The sequence below is a fragment of the Salvelinus fontinalis genome, chromosome 5 (assembly GCF_029448725.1).
Source record: "Salvelinus fontinalis isolate EN_2023a chromosome 5, ASM2944872v1, whole genome shotgun sequence".
NCBI lineage: Eukaryota > Metazoa > Chordata > Actinopteri > Salmoniformes > Salmonidae > Salvelinus > Salvelinus fontinalis.
In genome coordinates, this window is record NC_074669.1 from 30,662,276 (window position 1) to 30,679,519 (window position 17,244).

The 17,244-nt window shown below is 42.7% G+C and overlaps 1 protein-coding gene across 12 annotated transcripts in view; it reads left to right on the forward strand.

Annotated features, from left to right (window-relative positions):
* ptprfa (protein tyrosine phosphatase receptor type Fa) overlaps positions 1-17,244 on the forward strand; it is a gene marked incomplete in the record, with an annotated part of 430,527 nt that overhangs the window by 293,525 nt on the left and 119,758 nt on the right. For 7 of the 12 annotated variants that reach the window (XM_055923142.1, XM_055923138.1, XM_055923140.1 and 4 more), the window contains 1 exon segment: positions 9,426-9,437. In XM_055923142.1, the coding sequence (XP_055779117.1) occupies positions 9,426-9,437 (12 nt within the window). 12 annotated transcript variants of the gene reach the window in all.

The window sequence follows — 17,244 nt, forward strand, 5'->3', positions numbered from 1 at the left end:
GCTGGTCGGGCTCCCATCCCACGTTATGTCTCAGCTGGCTTGTCAGACTCCCACGCCTCAGCCGGCTCATCAGGCTCCCATCCCACATCATGTCTCAGCCAGCTCGTCAGACTCCCACGCCTCAGCCAGCTCGTCAGACTCCCACGCCTCAGCCGGCTCGTGAGACTCCCACGCCTCAGCCGGCTCATCAGGCTCCCATCCCACGTCATGTCTCAGTCGGCCCATCAGACTCCCACGTCTCGGGCCGGCACGTCGAGCTAACACGTCTCGGGCCGGCACCTCGGGTTCCCACGCCTCGGGCAGGCACGTCGAGCTCCCACGCCTCGGGCCGGCACCCCACATCTCGGGCTGGCACGTCGGGCTCCCACGCCTCGGACCGGCTGGTCGGGCTCCCACGCCTCGGGCCTGCCGGTCGGGCTCCCACGCCTCAGCCGGCTCGTCCGACTCCCACGCCTCCCTCGGCCGGCCCGTCAGGCTCGCCAAGGTGGGTCGCTAAGTGGTGCCACTTGAGGGGTGGTCCTGTCACGCCTGATCCAGCTCCCCCTCTCTGGCCCTCGAGGGCGCCAGGCAGCCCGTCATTTCGCACACATGTTACCATCGTTACGTGCATCAGCGCTTCATGGGACTCACCTGGACTCTTATACTTTATTGATTGCCTCCCCTATATCTGTCACTTCCTCAGTTTCTTCCCCGTGTCTACATTAATGTCGTTTTGATCCCCCTGTCCAGACGCTGTTCTTGTTTTGTTATGTCAGTTTAACCATTAAATCTTCACTCCTTGTACTTGCTTCTCGTCTCATAGCGTCTGTCCTTACAACTGAGACCATTCTAATATATCTACATTGATCGTAGATTCCCATTTATCCATTTCCATAGAAACAATATTTATTAATTAGTGTATTTTTTTTACATACATACATACAGTGCCTTGCAAAAGTCTTCAGCCCCTTGGCGATTTTCCTATTTTCTTTCATTACAATCTGTAATTTAAATTGATTTTTATTTGGATTTCATGTAATAGACATAATAGTCCAAATTGGTGAAGTGAAATGAAAAAAATTACTTGTTTCAGAAAATTCTAAAAAATTAATTACCAGAAAGTGGTGCGCGCATGTGTATTCATTTTTTTTTTTCAAGTTTCCAGTTTTTTTGTCTTATTTCTTGTTTGTTTCACAATAAAAATATGTTATATCTTCAGTGGTAAGCATGTTGTGTAAATCAAATTATACCAACCCCCCCCAAAAAAGAAAATTTCATTCCAGATTGTAAGGCAACAAAATAGGAAAAATGCCAAGTGGGGTGAATACTTTCGCAAGCCACTGTACAGATAAATACATGTACATACTGTACGTATATACAGTACCAGTCAAAAGTTTGGACACAACTACTCATTCAAGGGTTTTTCTTTATTTTCACTATTTTCTAAATTGTAGAGTAATAGTGAAGTCATCAAAACTATGAAATAACACATATGGAATCATGTAGTAACCAACAAAATGTTTAACAAATCAAAATATATTTTAGATTCTTCAAAGTAGCCACCCTTTGCCTTGATGATAGCTTGGCACACTCTTGGCATTCTCTCAACCAGCTTCACCTGGAATGCTTTTTCAACAGTCTTGATGGAGTTCCCACGTATGCTGAGCAGTTGTTGGCTGCTTTTCCTTCACTCTGCGGTCCAACTCATACCAAACCATCTCAAATGGGTTGAGGTTGGGTGATTGTGGAGGCCAGGTCATCTGATGCAGCACTCCATCACTCTCATTCTTGGTCAGATAGCCCTTACACAGCCTGGAGGTTTGTTGGATCATGTCCTGTTGAAAAACAGCTATTGGTCCAACTCAGCGCAAACCAGATGGGATGGCATAATGCTGCTGAATGCTGTGGTAGCCATGCTGGTTAAGTGTGCCTTGAATTCTAAATAAATCACAGAGAGTGTCAGCAGCAAAGCACCCCTAAACAATCACACCTCCTCCTCCATGCTTCACGGTGGGAACCACACATGCAGGGATCATCCGTTCACCTACTCTGCGTCTCACAAAGACACGGCGGTTGGAAACAAAAATCTCAAATTTGGACTCAAGATTTCCACCGGTCTAACGCTCATTGCTCGTGTTTCTTGGCCTAATCAAGTCTCTTCTTACTATTGGTGTCCTTTAGTAGTGATTTCTTTGCAGCAATTCGACCATGAAGGTGGTTACTTTGAGGAACATCAAAGATCAAATATATTTTGATTTGTTTAACACTTTTTTACTTCATGATAATAATAAAAATTTCTTCATGATATGTGTTATTTCATAGTGTTGATGTCTTCACTATTCTTCTACAATGTAGAAAATAGTACAAATAAAGAAAAACCTTGAATGAGTAGGTGTGTCCAAACTTTTGACTGGTACTGTATATACACATCTTTTTAAAAACAGATTTTCCTTTATTACTTTCTAACCTTACCACCCCTCCCCTAATTGGAGTAAACTAGTGAACAACAACACTTATGCTTCTACTTTCAACTTATATATACTATATACATTTCATAGACACAGTCTATTTTACAATAGTTACATTTTGTTTGTTTTTACTCCTGTCGTTCCTCTAACCTCAACCTCTTCAATCTACTTATTTCACAAAAGTTCTGAACCTATATGCGTTTTACAGGCACAGTATGTTTTACATTAGTTATCTTGTTATTAGTTTGTATTCTTCCCAACCTTCAGCTCCATTCAACCCCTCCCATCTATCTCTTAACACCATCCATATTGGATATCTATTTGCCATATATTTTTCAACTGTGCTGTGGTGTTTCACAAAAGTTTTAAACCTTTCTATTCTCATGATTTCTACATATTGTAAATTTAAAATATTACATTATTGATCGATTGACTATGACTTTTCAGATCACCTTTTTTGTAGAGTTTGCTTCAGCCATTCCTGGACTTGTGACCAAAAACCAGCTACATATGGACAGTACCAAAACAAAGTATCTAATGATTCTGTCTCAGCTAAATCTGCAGAGCTGGGAGTGTTCTATCCCCCATATATATAACATTCTATTGGTTGTAAGAATTTTGTATACTGTATACATTTTGAATCCGGCGTCATTTTGCAGATCAGTTCATACACCATGTGCCATGGAATCGGTACGTTGAAAATCCCAACTATTTTGCAATATGTATGGCACAGCTGTCAATTTTTTGGTCCTTAAATGAAACTGGTATACTTTTTAATACATCACAATTTTCTTTAACCAATGTTGGTCTTTAATACATGGCCGACAGACAAGTTCCCTACTTTTTCCCCCTTCCCATTTCCTCTTAGTGTCATAATCAAGTCTTAATTTCTGTCATCACATCAATTACTTTGATCTTCAAATTATGTTAACTTGCTTCCGGTAGGATAATATGTCTTTCTTGCAGATCTATAATTCTAAAGTTCATTTTATATTCCCTCCAGCTAACTTCTTTAGATAACTTCAGCATCAAAGGCTTTTAATTAATTATTCAGGTATCTGACAGACCTATACCACAGTATAAAAGCAATGTCCTAATCTGCATGGTTGTTACTATTTACCACAGCCACATAGTCAGAATTGTCTACATTGTAAAAATTCATGAAATAAAAAATGTGCCTTTTGGTCTTAATTTCATGTTAGGGTTAGGCATTAATTCAGAAGTATGGTTAAGGTTAGGGTTGAGGTTAGGGTTAGGTTTTCAATCAGATTTTAAGAAAATAAATTGTATAAATAAGAGGGATTTAGCCATAATTATTACTTTGTTGTAACTAGTGATGACCAACCTGCACTGTAGTGCAGGCCTTCTGGGTAAATTGTCCCATGGTTGAACTCTGACTTACAGAGAGGAAACATCCTCTGGAGGTGTAAACCTGTTAACTGCCTCTGTCAGCCCAGGTCGTAAATTCTCCCAGATGAATACATACATGACCCATTCAGTGATAAAAATGAATGTGAGGAAAAACTCTTAGAAAAGATACATAGAAGAGATATCTGTCATTCTCTTGGTGCTGGGCTCCCATTTGATCTTAGTTGCATCCCAAATGGCACCATGTTATCTACACCCTATTCTCTATGTAGTGCACTACTTTTGACCAGAGCCCTGGTTAAAATGTGTGCACTGTATAGGGAATGGGGTGTCATTTGAGACGCACCCCTTAACTCAGACCAAGTGGCAGAGGGAATTCAGTTTTATAAATGGTCCGGTTGATGAATGGCATTTAATATATATATATGTATAAGTGTTCTGTAATCAGCCTGCACCTGCCCAGTGACAGAGTAAGATATTGTGTACTTGTTTGCTTCTGTGTGGACTATTTTTATTTTGTATTTTTTTATTTTACCTTTATTTAACCAGGTAGGCAAGTTGAGCACAAGTTCTCATTCACAACTGCAACCTGGCCAAGATAAAGCAAAGCAGTTCGACACGTACAACAACACAGAGTTACACATGGAGTAAAACAAACATACAGTCAATAATACAGTAGAAAAATAAGTCTATATACAATGTGAGCAAATGAGGTGAGATAAGGGAGGTAAAGGCAAAAAAAGGCCATGGTGGCGAAGTAAATACAATATAGCAAGTAAAAACACTGGAATGGTAGATTTGCAGTGGAAGAATGTGCAAAGCAGAGAGATAGATAATGTGGTGCAAAGGAGCAAAATTAATGAATAAATAAATACAGTAGGGGGAGAGGTAGTTGTTTGGGCTAAATTATAGATGGGCTATGTACAGGTGCAGTAATCTGTGAGCTGCTCTGACAGCTGGTGCTTAAAGCTAGTGAGGGAGATAAGTGTTTCTAGTTTCAGAGATTTTTGTAGTACGTTCCAGTCATTGGCAGCAGAGTACAGGAAGGAGAGGCGGCCAAAGGAGGAATTGGTTTTGGGGGTGACCAGAGAGATTTACCTGCTGGAGCGCGTACTACAAGTGGGTGCTGCTATGATGCCCAGCGAGGTGAGATAAGGGGGGACTTTACCTAGCAGGGTCTTGTAGATGACCTGGAGCCAGTGGGTTTGGCGACGAGTATGAAGCGAGGGCCAGCCAACGAGAGCGTACAGGTCGCAGTGGTGGGTAGTATATGGGGCTTTGGTGACAAAATGGATGGCACTGTGATAGACAGCATCCAATTTATTGAGTAGGGTATTGTAAATGACATCGCCGAAGTTGAGGATTGGTAGGATGGTCAGTTTTACAAGGGTATGTTTGGCAGCATGAGTGAAGGATGCTTTGTTGCGAAATAGGAAGCCAATTCTAGATTTAACTTTGGATTGGGGATGTTTGATGTGAGTCTGGAAGGAGAGTTTACAGTCTAACTAGACACCTAGGTATTTGTAGTTGTCCACATATTCTAAGTCAGAACCGTCCAGAGTAGTGATGTTGGACAGGCGGGCAGGTGCAGGCAGGAATCGGTTGAAGAGCATGCATTTAGTTTTACTTGTATTTAAGAGCAATTGGAGGCCACGGAAGGAGAGTTGTATGGCATTGAAGCTCGTCTGGAGGGTTGTTAACACAGTGTCCAAAGGGCCAGAAGTATACAGAATGGTGTCTTCTGCGTAGAGGTGGATCCGAGACTCACCAGCAGCAAGAGTGACATCATTGATGTATACAGAGAAGAGAGTCGGTCCAAGAATTGAACCCTGTGACACCCCCATAGAGATTGCCAGAGGCTCGGACAACAGGCCCTCCGATTTGACAGACTGAACTCTATCAGAGAAGTAGTTGGTGAACCAGGCGTGGCAATCATATTGAGGAACCAAGGCTATCGAGTCTGCCGATTAGGATGTGGTGATTGACAGAGTCAAAAGCCTTGGCCAGGTCAATGAATACAGCTGCACAGTATTGTTTCTTATCGATGGCGGTTATGATATTGTTTAGGACCTTGAGTGTGGCTGAAGTGCACCCATGACCAGCTCTGAAACCAGATTGCATAGCGTCGAAGGTACGGTGGGATTCAAAATGGTCGGTAATCTGTTTGTTGACTTGGCTTTCAAAGACCTTAGAAAGGCAGGGTAGGATAGATATAGGGCTGTGGCAGTTTGGGTCAAGAGTGTCCCCCCCTTTGAAGAGGGGGATGACCGCAGCTGCTTTCCAATCTTTGGGAATCTCAGACGACACGAAAGAGAGGTTGAACAGGCTAGTAATAGGGGTTGCAACAATTTCGGCAGATATTTTTTAGAAAGAAAGGGTCCAGATTGTCTAGCCCGGCTGATTTGTAGGGGTTCAGATTTTGCAGCTCTTTCAGAACATCAGCTGACTGGATTTGGGAGAAGGAGAAATGGGTAAGGCTTGGGCGAAGTTGCTGTGGGGGGTGCAGTGCTGTTGACCGGGGTAGGGGTAGCCAGGTGGAAAGCATGGCCAGCCGTAGAAAAATGCTTATTGAAATTCTCAATTATAGTGGATTTATCGGTGGTGACAGTGTTTCCTATCCTCAGTGCTGGGAGGAGGTGTTCTTATTCTCCATGGACTTTACAGTGTCACAGAACCTTTTTGAGTTTGTGTTGCAGGAAGCAAATTTCTGCTTGAAAAAGCTAGCCTTGGCTTTTCTATCTGCCTGTGTATATTCGTTTCTAGCTTCCCTGAAAAGTTGCATATCACGGGGGCTGTTCGATGCTAATGCAGAACGCCATAGGATGTTTTTGTGTTGCTCAAGGGCAGTCAGGTCTGGAGAGAATCAAGGGCTATATATGTTCCTGGTTCTAAATTTCTTGAATGGGTCATGCTTATTTAAGATGGTGAGGAAGGCATTTAAAAAAAATAACCAGGCATTCTCTACTGATGGGATGAGGTCAATTTCCTTCCAGGATACCCGGGCCAGGTCGATTAGAAAGGCTTGCTCGCTGAAATTTTTTAGGGAGCGTTTGACAGTGATGAGTGGAGGTCGTTTGACCGCTGACCCATTACGGATGCAGGCAATGAGGCAGTGATCGCTGAGATCTTGGTTGAAAACAGCAGAGGTGTATTTAGAGGGGAAGTTGGTTAGGATGATATCTGTGAGGGTGCCCGTGTTTACGGCTTTGGGGTGGTACCTGGTAGGTTCATTTATAATTTGTGTGAGATTGAGGGCATCAAGCTTAGATTGTAGGATGGCTGTGGTGTTAAGCATGTTCCAGTTTAGGTCGCCTAGCAGCACGAGCTTTGAAGATAGATGGGGGGCAATCAGTTCACATATGGTGTCCAGAGCACAACTGGGGGCAGAGGGTGGTCTATAGCAGGCAGCAACGGTGAGAGACTTGTTTTTAGAGCGGTGGATTTTTAAAAGTAGAAGTTCAATCTGTTTGGGTACAGACCTGGATAGTAGGACAGAACTCTGCAGGCTATCTCTGCAGTAGATTGCAACACCGCCCCCTTTGGCCGTTCTATCTTGTCTGAAAATGTTGTAGTTAGGGATGGAGATTTCAGAATTTTTGGTGGTCTATAAGTGTGTGTGAGTATTTGTGTGTGTGTGCACATGTGCATGTTACCATCCTGCAGTATGTGTGTAGGTGTATGCATATGTGTTAAAATCCTGCAGTATTTCTCACCACCCATGCCTGCATCAATTTCTCACAAATAGAGTACATTACATCTCACTCCGGAGAGGAATTGCCTTTGAGAACTGAAAGAGTATTTTCAAGTGTTTTTTACACTGTGAAATATTCTTTACGATTATTTTTCACTGAAAACTCTCAGTCCATAATGCGTTGCCATGGAGTTTTACTATACTGGTGAACATCATTTGAAAAAGAAAAACCCTTTTATGCACTGTGCTGAAATATCACTCTACTAAACCTACAACTGAAGTCATCAAGGTCAAGACTACCAGCTTCTTTCCTATACGTTTTCTTACAAATGTCTGTTTCTGTATAATGTAACACTGGGTTGTTCTGTTTCTGTACAATGTGTTCTTGTCTGAATGGGTCTAACCTCTATCTCTCCAGGTATTACACCACTCTACCAGTGGTGTAATTTCCTTAGCAAATTATGGTGCCTGAAAGCGCTCTCTCTGTTGCTAGAGAGAGAGAGTGAGAGATTTCCTCTCTCTCTTCTTTTCCTATATTTGTACTTCTTCCTTTTCTCTTGTGTGTCTATCTCAGCTTTTGCTTTCTGATCCTCACTCTGTGTGTGGCGTGTCCTTGGCACTGGCTCCATGTCCCTTGCTGTGTTATATCATATACACAGACTGTATATGGGAGTGTCCATTACACAAATGCTTATCCTGCTATAAAAATAATAATTCTACCATTGTCTGTGTGCTTTCCCATGTCTTCCCAAGTGTCACCCAAGGTTTCATGTGTCTTGGGGTTTTCTGAGTTTCTCTGAAACTTGTGTACGTATGTGTGTCTGCTTTTATTTGTCTTTGTGTAGTGTGTGTGAGTGTATGTGCGCGCGTGTGTGCGCATGCAGAGATCAAGATTAGAAACAAGCTTTAATACAAAGGAACCACATCTAGAATGTATAGACTCTTTAGATGCTCTATACTCTGCTCATGTAGGTATAGGACTGTGCCCATGGGACATAATGTGTAGGACATCATGAATGCCACAATCACTCATACTGGTTAAAGACTTCACCACTGTGACCCATTTGATTAATTCTGTCAGCACACAACAGTGGTATAAGGCCATTGCCTCAACATTGAGTGAGTGATGCACAGAGCTCTCTCTGTTGTCGGTGTACAACTCCGTGGTCAGGCCATTTTGTGTGCGAGTCAATAACTCTGAGTGTATGACTAGTCCAGAGCCAGTGACGGCCATGTTTGATGTTTGTATTCACATCCAGCCTCTCTGTCTCTGCTATTCTCAGTGGCTCTGCTAAGAAGGTGTCAATGGACAGAATAAATGTGGCTGCCTTAGCTAACAGCAGAACAGTATCTGCTTTGTGTGCATAATGAAGTCCGCTTGTCAGCCAGGGAGGATGGCTGCGACCCAAATGGCACCCTATTCCTTTTATAGTGCACTACTTTTGACCAGGGCCCATAAGGGTGCGATATATAGGAAATAGGGTGCCATTTGGGACGTAGATTCTCTGACTGTCTAATGGCATCTTAATACACAGGCAGCAGCCGATGGGTCTGAAGGGAAGGGCTTAGAGAACATGAGAGTAGTCAGGAACAGAGAGGAGTACGTGTGTGTGGGGGTGGGGGGGGGGGTGTGCGTGTGTATGTTTATATTTATGTCTGTACTGTTTGAGATGTTGCTATGTGTGTGTTTTTGGCGTGTGGCCATCAGTGCACTGGCCTTTGTCTCCATAGTGTTTTCCTCACTCTCTCTATTATGGATAAGTGGAAAATGTTCCTGTTTTACTCTCTCTGTTTTTCCTTGTCTTCTTCCTCCTCTACCTTTTTCTCTCTTGTTGGTTTTTCTCTTTTCTCTTTACTCCCCCATCATCATCGCACTTCGCCATCCATAAAACAATCCAAACCTCACCAAATCCTCTCAGATCAACGAGAAGGTTGGTTTTTTTCACTCTTTACCTTCCTGCTCCTCCTTTGATACCCCAGGGTATGCCAAGGCCCGGTGGGCTGGAGCCTGGCAGCGCCCCCAGCATCATGCTGGGTGCCACGGGCCCGTCCCGGCCTGATGGGCCTCCCAGGAACCTTCCTGCCTCTACCAACCTGAACCTCCACTGTGCATCTCCAACCCATCTCTACTGCTACCCTCTCTACCACTGCTATGCTGCTTGCCTCCACCCTAAACCCTCCACCATCTACATCGTTATAGGTCTTTGAATATGTCTGGCATGGATGGGTCTTCCCTGTCAGCTTCAGTCTGTTAGGTATCATCCTTGCCCACTTCCTTAGGTGATCCTCACATCACCTAGGGCGTGTCTATTACATCCCATCATCCTCTATGTTCACACTGTGTCCGTCCAACCATGGCTGTGTCCAATTGGCACCCTATTCCTTATAAAATGCAATACTTTTGGTCAGCGCCTCAAGGGCTCTGGTCAAAAGTGTGGCACTATATAGGGACTAGGGTGTCATTTCATTGTGAGCCTGAGCCCTCGCATCTGTGTTGCCACATGGACTCGCGATGGTCCCAGTCTAGCTGACTGCACAACTCTCATCTTACCTTACCTTGACTCGACTCTCACACAGTATATCAACATCAGCTGGTAGCATAGCTCTCCACCATACGATCTTAGAGAAAACAGAGGCATTGTGATCAATTAATCATGAATAGTAGTTGGATCTAGATGTCTTTGTCATCTTGGGAGTAACAATAAGCTACCATTAGAATGAATTGCAGCCTTGGTTATTCCCATGGTTTATGAAAATGAGAAGCGTATTTTTTTCACTGAGATTTCTCTGATGCAATGCATCATCATTGTTCTTCAGCAACAGTGGTTTCTCATTGTCTTTTAGGTATTTTACGTCTGGGTTCAGGGAACAGATATCGGAATGTTGCATGAAGCTTAAGAGATCAGTACTATTTACATAAAAGTTCAAATTTTTCCCACCACCCTGGAACGATTATCCTATTTAGTAGAAGATGTTGTGTTATCCTGGTTAACAGTGAAAAGCCTTTTGAGTTTTCAATATTTAATCAGGCTAAAGCAGCTTTGATTGTTTATTTTTCGATTCAACATTCAGTGCAGGATTCCAGATTTAGTTCATAGAACAATGAGAGCAGTGAACAGAGAGGGAGAGACTGCGGAGAAGAGGATGAGAATAAAACAAACAAATCTGTTTAAAGACCCAGTGTGTTTTTCAGTAGTTTTTTCCAGTTCATCTTTTCAAGCGTAACCCCAAACAACAGGGGTCGATTCTGAGTCAAAAATGTAATAATTTCAAAACTTTTTTTTTCATCCTTCACAAATGTAGGACTTTGTCAAGCAAACAATTTACCATGTTTTCTCTGTTTTTAATGGAGGAATGAAATACAATCTTTCTTTTACTAGTGGTGCGAAGCTGAACGTTTTGATTCAATAGTGCACTTTGTGATAAAAACACAACATTTGGCACAGGGGTACAGTACTAGTCAAAGGTTTGGACAAACTTACTCATTCAAGGGTTTTTCTTTATTTTTACTATTTTCTATATTGTAGAATAATAGTGAAGACATGAAAATTATGAAATAATACATATGGAATCATGTAGTAACCAAAAAAGTGTTAAACAAATCCAAATATATTTCGATTTTATGTTCTTCAAGGTAGTGTCACGAACCGGCACAAAGTTCGTAACAAAAAGGGAGACAACGTGGAGATAAGGAATAACAAATTATATTTGTTAACTAAAGGAAACTAAATATAATTAACAACGGTGTGTGTAGTCAGTAATCAGTAGTGTAAGTGAGTGTTTGCGTACATGAATGTGATAATGAGGGGTGTTGAAAGGTGCCAACGAAAACAACCCAAAACAGCCACAAAAATGCCACAACCAAAATGTGTGTCTGCATGGAGAGAGTCTCCCCAATGAATGGGGAAGAGGTATATTCATCCTGGGACACACCCGAGCCCAGGTGTGTCTCATTTCACTAACGACCCTCCCGGCTCCGCCCACTGACATCCTACTAAGGAAAACAAGAGCAAAGAGACAGAATACGGCAGACAGAGTGGGAGGGTCGTCACAGTAGTCACCCTTTGCCCTGAGGACAGCTTTGCAACCTCTTTGCATTCTCTCAACCAGCGTCACCTGGAATGCTTTTCCAACAGTCTTGAAGGAGTTCCAACATATGCTGAGCACTTGTTGGCTGCTTTTGTCATCCCAAACCATCTCAATTGGGTTGAGGTTGGGTGATTGGGGAGGCCATGTCATCTGTTCCAGCACTCCATCACTCTCCTTCTTGGTCAAATAGCCATTACACAGCCTGGAGATGTGTTGGGTCATTGTCCTATTGAAAAACAACTGATAGTCCCACTAATGCTGTGTTAGCCATGCCGATCTAGTGTGCCTTGATTTAAAAAAAAATCAGAGACAGTGTAACCAGCAAAGCACCCCCACACCATCACACCTTCTCCTCCATACATCACGGTGGGAACCACACATGCAGTTCACCTACTCTGCATCTCACAAAGACTTGGCGGTTGGAACCATGAATCTCAAATTTGGACTCTTCAGACCAAAAGAGAGATTTCCACTGCTTGTGTTTCTTGGCCCAAGCAAGTCTCTTCTTATTGTTGGTGTCCTTTAGTAATGGTTTCTTTGCAGCAATTCGACCATGAAGGCCTGATTCACAGAGTCTCCTCTGAACAGTTGATGTCTGATACTTGAACTCTGTAAAGCATTTATTTGGGCTGCAATTTGAGGTGCAGTTAACTCTAATGAACTTATCCTCTGGAGCAGAGGTAACTCTGGGGTCTTCCTTTCCTGTGGCGGTCCTCATGAGAGCCAGTTTCATCATAGCGCTTGATGATTTTTTCGACTACACTTGAAATACTTTCAAAGTTCTTGAACTTTTCCGTATTGACTGACCTTCATGTCTCTAACCCTCCTGTTGTGTTTTAATTGTGGAAGTTATTTCCTTCTTAATGCGTTTAAGCCAATCAGTTGTGTTGTGACAAGGTAGGGGTGGTATACAGAAATTGGCTCTCATGAGGACCGCCACAGGAAAGGAAGACCCAGAGTTACCTCTGCTGTAGAGGATAAATTCATTCGAAGAATCAAATTTTTTGAAGAATCTCAAATGTAAAGTATATTTAGATTTTTTAAAACATTTTTTGGTTACTACATGATTCCATATTAGTTATTTTATAGTTTTGATGTCTCCAGTATTATTCTACAATGTAGAAAATAGTAAAAATAAAGATAATCCCTTGAACTAGTAGGTGTGTCCAAACTTTTGAATGGTATTGTAGATATGGAGCCAGCCCAGATTTGGCCCCTGGGGTGTGTGGCAGTGGCAGTGTACTTTGCAATCATTACCAATTTGTCACTTTTAAGCAAAGATATGTTGGCGCCTCTAGGGTTAAATTGCTGAGCTGAGAAGGTGTCTCTCTGTGGGAGAGACGGATAAAAACCGTCTCAGCTACCCAAACTTCCAGCCAACTCACACATCAGCAAGGCACTTTCTAAAATGGAGGTCTGTGCCCCCTGACAATTAACCTCCCATTAATCCCAGACAGTCTCATGTCTTTTCTCTAAAAAAAGGACTACGTTTAAGATAGTGAACTGATTGCTTTCCTCTCTGTGAGAAATGTGAGAAATATTAACTTACATTGCCTTCAGAAAGTATTCACACCCCTTTACTGTTTCCACATTCTGTTGTGTGACAGCTTGAATATAACATGGATTATATTGAGATTTTGTGTCACTGACCTACAAATAATACCCAATAATGTCAAAGTGGAATTTTGTTTTTAGAAATGTCTTGAGTCAAAAAGTATTCAGCCCATTTGTCATGGCAAGCCTAAATAAGTTCAGGAGGGAAAATGTTGCAGTCATTTTGTATCAATATCAAATAATTTATTGATAACAATTAAGTACCTTAATATAATAGATTTCTATTCAAATGGGCAAAAATTGCTTTTTAGCAACAAAAAATTATTTTGCTAGGACTGTCTGGGAGTCATCTGAGTGGTGAGGGGAAAACTGAAAACTAGCTGTTATTGGCAGAGAGGTTTTGAACTCTCTTTGTTATTGGTCTATTAACCAATATACCTCACGGAGATGTCCCCATGGAAAGTCGAAACTCCCGCCCATGCAATCCTGCTGATTAGAAGGTTCTGCTTGTATTTTCAACCAGAAACTATCAGGAAATGTTTTCACACTTTTACAGTGTTAGTTTCATCAGCCGTGTTACAATGTGGTAAAAAGCACGGGCAAAACAGAATTCTGACAGCACTGGGCCTTTAGCAAATCACATGATAATATGCATGGACTCAGTCTGAGTGCAATAATAGTGGTTAACTTGATTTTTGAATGACTCCCCAATCTCCGTACCCCACACATACAATTATCTGTAAGGTCCCTTAGTCGAATACTGAATTTCAAGCACAGATTCTATCGCAAAGACCAGGGAGATTTTCCACAGCCTCATCATGATCATAGCTGCTCTGTAGCTAGCTAGTAATTAGCTTGATGCTTTGCTTACCTTGTGCCTGGGCTGCTGCATGCCTTGCTAGACAATATTTGTGTGCCTAAAATCTGTGTGCAACCACGATTGTGCTTCCACCCCCCCCCCCTCCACGCCTACCCCCCTCAGCTCCAAATCCCTACCTTTTCTTTTTCCAATCCCAAATCCTTTCTCTTCCCCCTCTTTCTCTGTGGCATGCCAATGAAGATAAGTGTGTGTCTGCATTATTACTGCCAGCTTCTCATGTTGCTTCTGCTGATACTACTTCCTCTGATACTAAAACTGTTCACTTGAAACCAGTGACTATACCCCACAGTGTCACTCGCTTCTACGACGATGACGAGTTCTCCCTCCTCCACCACTTCCTGGTGATCTTTAACCTTTAACATTTGTCCTCCATAGCCAATAATAACTCAGATAACCCCTTGTTATAACCTCACTCAGTCAGCCAATCAACAACAACCATCATGTCACGCTGTGACCATTTTCCATATCCATGGGTAACCTCCAACCTCCTCATCCTTCTAATAATGTACACGGTGACTAACGTTGGTTTGTTATGATTCCTCCTGCCCTGCATTGCGCTGTCCAGCATGTCACGTTGACAGCTCACAGACTCCAATCTAACACATTGGTTAATTCCCTCTGAAAAGCTCAGAGTTAGTAGACCATTGGCCTCAATTTGATTACAGAGGAACAGATATATACATCTCAAAATCTCAGCATTTACTTGACTTGAATGAATCACACGCATACTTTTATAAGGGTTAGTGCATGCAGAGATGGTACACATGGCACACATACAGTATGCGTACAATACACACAAAAAACATGCAAAAGAAATGCAAAAATCTAAGTCTCTGCTTAGGTAAGGTGAATACTGCAGTAGAGAAAGATTGCAAATGCCCATATTCAGGACACAGGCTAAATGAAAATGTGATTTTGTTAGATAACCCCCAACTGTGGTTCATTATGGGTATCTTGAAGTCCCTCAGTTCTTGTTGCCCTCCTGTAGACTACAGTACTGCAGGGGGGGGGGGGGGGTGAAAGGATGGAGGAAGAGAGAGAAGGGAGAAGAAGAGGGTAGCAACCTCACCTCACAGCCCATACACCATTCAAGTCACATAAAAACTGAGATGTTTGTATTAGAAGAAGAAGAAAAAACTGTTTTGGTGCCATGCTTGCTTCAAAACCAGTTTGGAGATATTTACAGTATTTCGATGTAACTGCTGGTCAGCCAGGCAGGGCCGGTGGGCCCTAGAATACTGTAAGTACTGCATTACTACCCTGCCTGCATCATTTTGCTGTGGTAAAGAAATAAGCAGGTGATTTCTTAGTCATGATGATAAACACAGTATTTTAAGAGTTGTGATGTGAATAATGTTGCCTCTATTTTATCTTCAAGCACAAAACAGAGGTCTGCTACAGAGTTCTCCCCTTGCATCCCAAATGAAATCCTGCTCCATCCCAAATGGCACCCTATTCCCTACATGGTGTATTACTTTTGACCAGAACCCATAGGGTGCCATTTGGGACGCAACCTCTTTCTCAGCGAGCGGTTCTTTGTTGGGCTGCAACCTTGCATTTTTCCTGGGCAAAGAGAGAAAAATGGGAACGTTAGTTATCTTACTGATGATTAAGAGTCTCAGCGTTGTCGGAAAGGGGATCATTTTGCGGGTGGCTTAATGTGAGATCCTGCAGACCATCTGTGTGTGTTGGGAGATCAACTGGGAATTGAAACGTCAAGGCCTGGTTTTTGCTGCTTGCTATGCCTCACCTGCACAACGATTTGCAACCCTCTGCTCTGTGAGGTTATAGTCACAGAAATACAGTCATATAGTCTGAGATTGGCAGTAGTGGTACCCTGATATATCTAAAAGTTTGGCAACTTCGACTTTTAAAAACTTTCCTCTTTCTTAGTTTTTGACCTGAGATCACCTTAAATTGGAATCACGGAATGGCACATAACTGTGGCCTATACCCAACCTCGAACAGCCAGCCCCCTCCCCTCGTCTCACCACTCTCGCTCTCTCTCTCGCCCTCCCTCTCTCTCTCTTTGTCTCTTACCCTCCTCTCCTCCTTCCCTCCTTCCCTCCCTCTGTTTTTCCCTCTGTTGGCCATGTCACGTGCTCAAGCGATGTCCGTCTCCGTGGCAACCCATGTTAATGCCATCCATCTGTATCACAGAGTTTGCAGGTAGCCTAGCGGTTAAGAGCGTTGGGCCAGTAACCCAAAGGTTGCTGCTTTGATTCCCCGAGTTGGCTAGGTGAACACTCTCTGTGCCCTTGAGCAAGGCAGGTAACCCTAAATGCTCTGGATAAGAGTGTCTGCTAAAATGTAAATGATGGTTCTTGTCTTTGCAGAGACGACAGCCAACATGACTATCTATCACCTCTCCTCACTGACTGACTGAGCCCATGCAAATACACATTCATTTATCACAGTGATTCCTCACTTGGTTGGAGCTAATTAACTTACTGCTGTGCTTGAGTGAGCCAAATGAAGACATTATGTGCGCATACATCCTCTTTCAGTTTATTTGTTCAAAGTAGTACCGCTCTCAAATTATACAACATTAGCTATACCCTGCTGTGTTTCCGACCTGTTTGTCGGAAGTCTACAACAGCTCAATACATCTCACTTGGTACACTGGTTGAGTCGACGTTGTTTCCTCATAATTTTAATGAAATGACATTGAACTAACGTGGAATAGACGTTGAACTGACTGACGTCTCTGCCAGGCAAAAATTATACATCGGAGGTGTCGAATAGCAATTTTTTTGGGGTTGCTTGTACATTTCTATTGGTACCTATTTTGGAAGTACATACCGGAGTAAATGAAGACAGTTGCTCAGCGAAACGTATCGAACGTACTTTGACATTATAACGCTTGCATAGCTGTCTAATGGGAGTTTGAATCTGAGCTTCCTGGGCGTTAGAGGGGAGACATGTCATAGTCATCGGCAACATCTCTAGCGCACAGATACTGCGTCAGGTTTCCACTAGCTTCCACAGCCACAAAGTCAAGTTAATTTAAGGTTAGCGTAAGGCGTACAGTTGGCAGTGTGATTAAGGTTAGGGTGAATGTTAGAATTAGGTTTAAAATCAGATTTTAAGAAGATGAATTGCCAAAATAGGCAGGGTTTATGACTTTATGGCTGTGTTAACTAGTGACAACTCTCTCCCGCCTCAATTTAGAGCCACGCCTCAAAGTTGTGTTTCGCTCAGAATTTGAATTGATT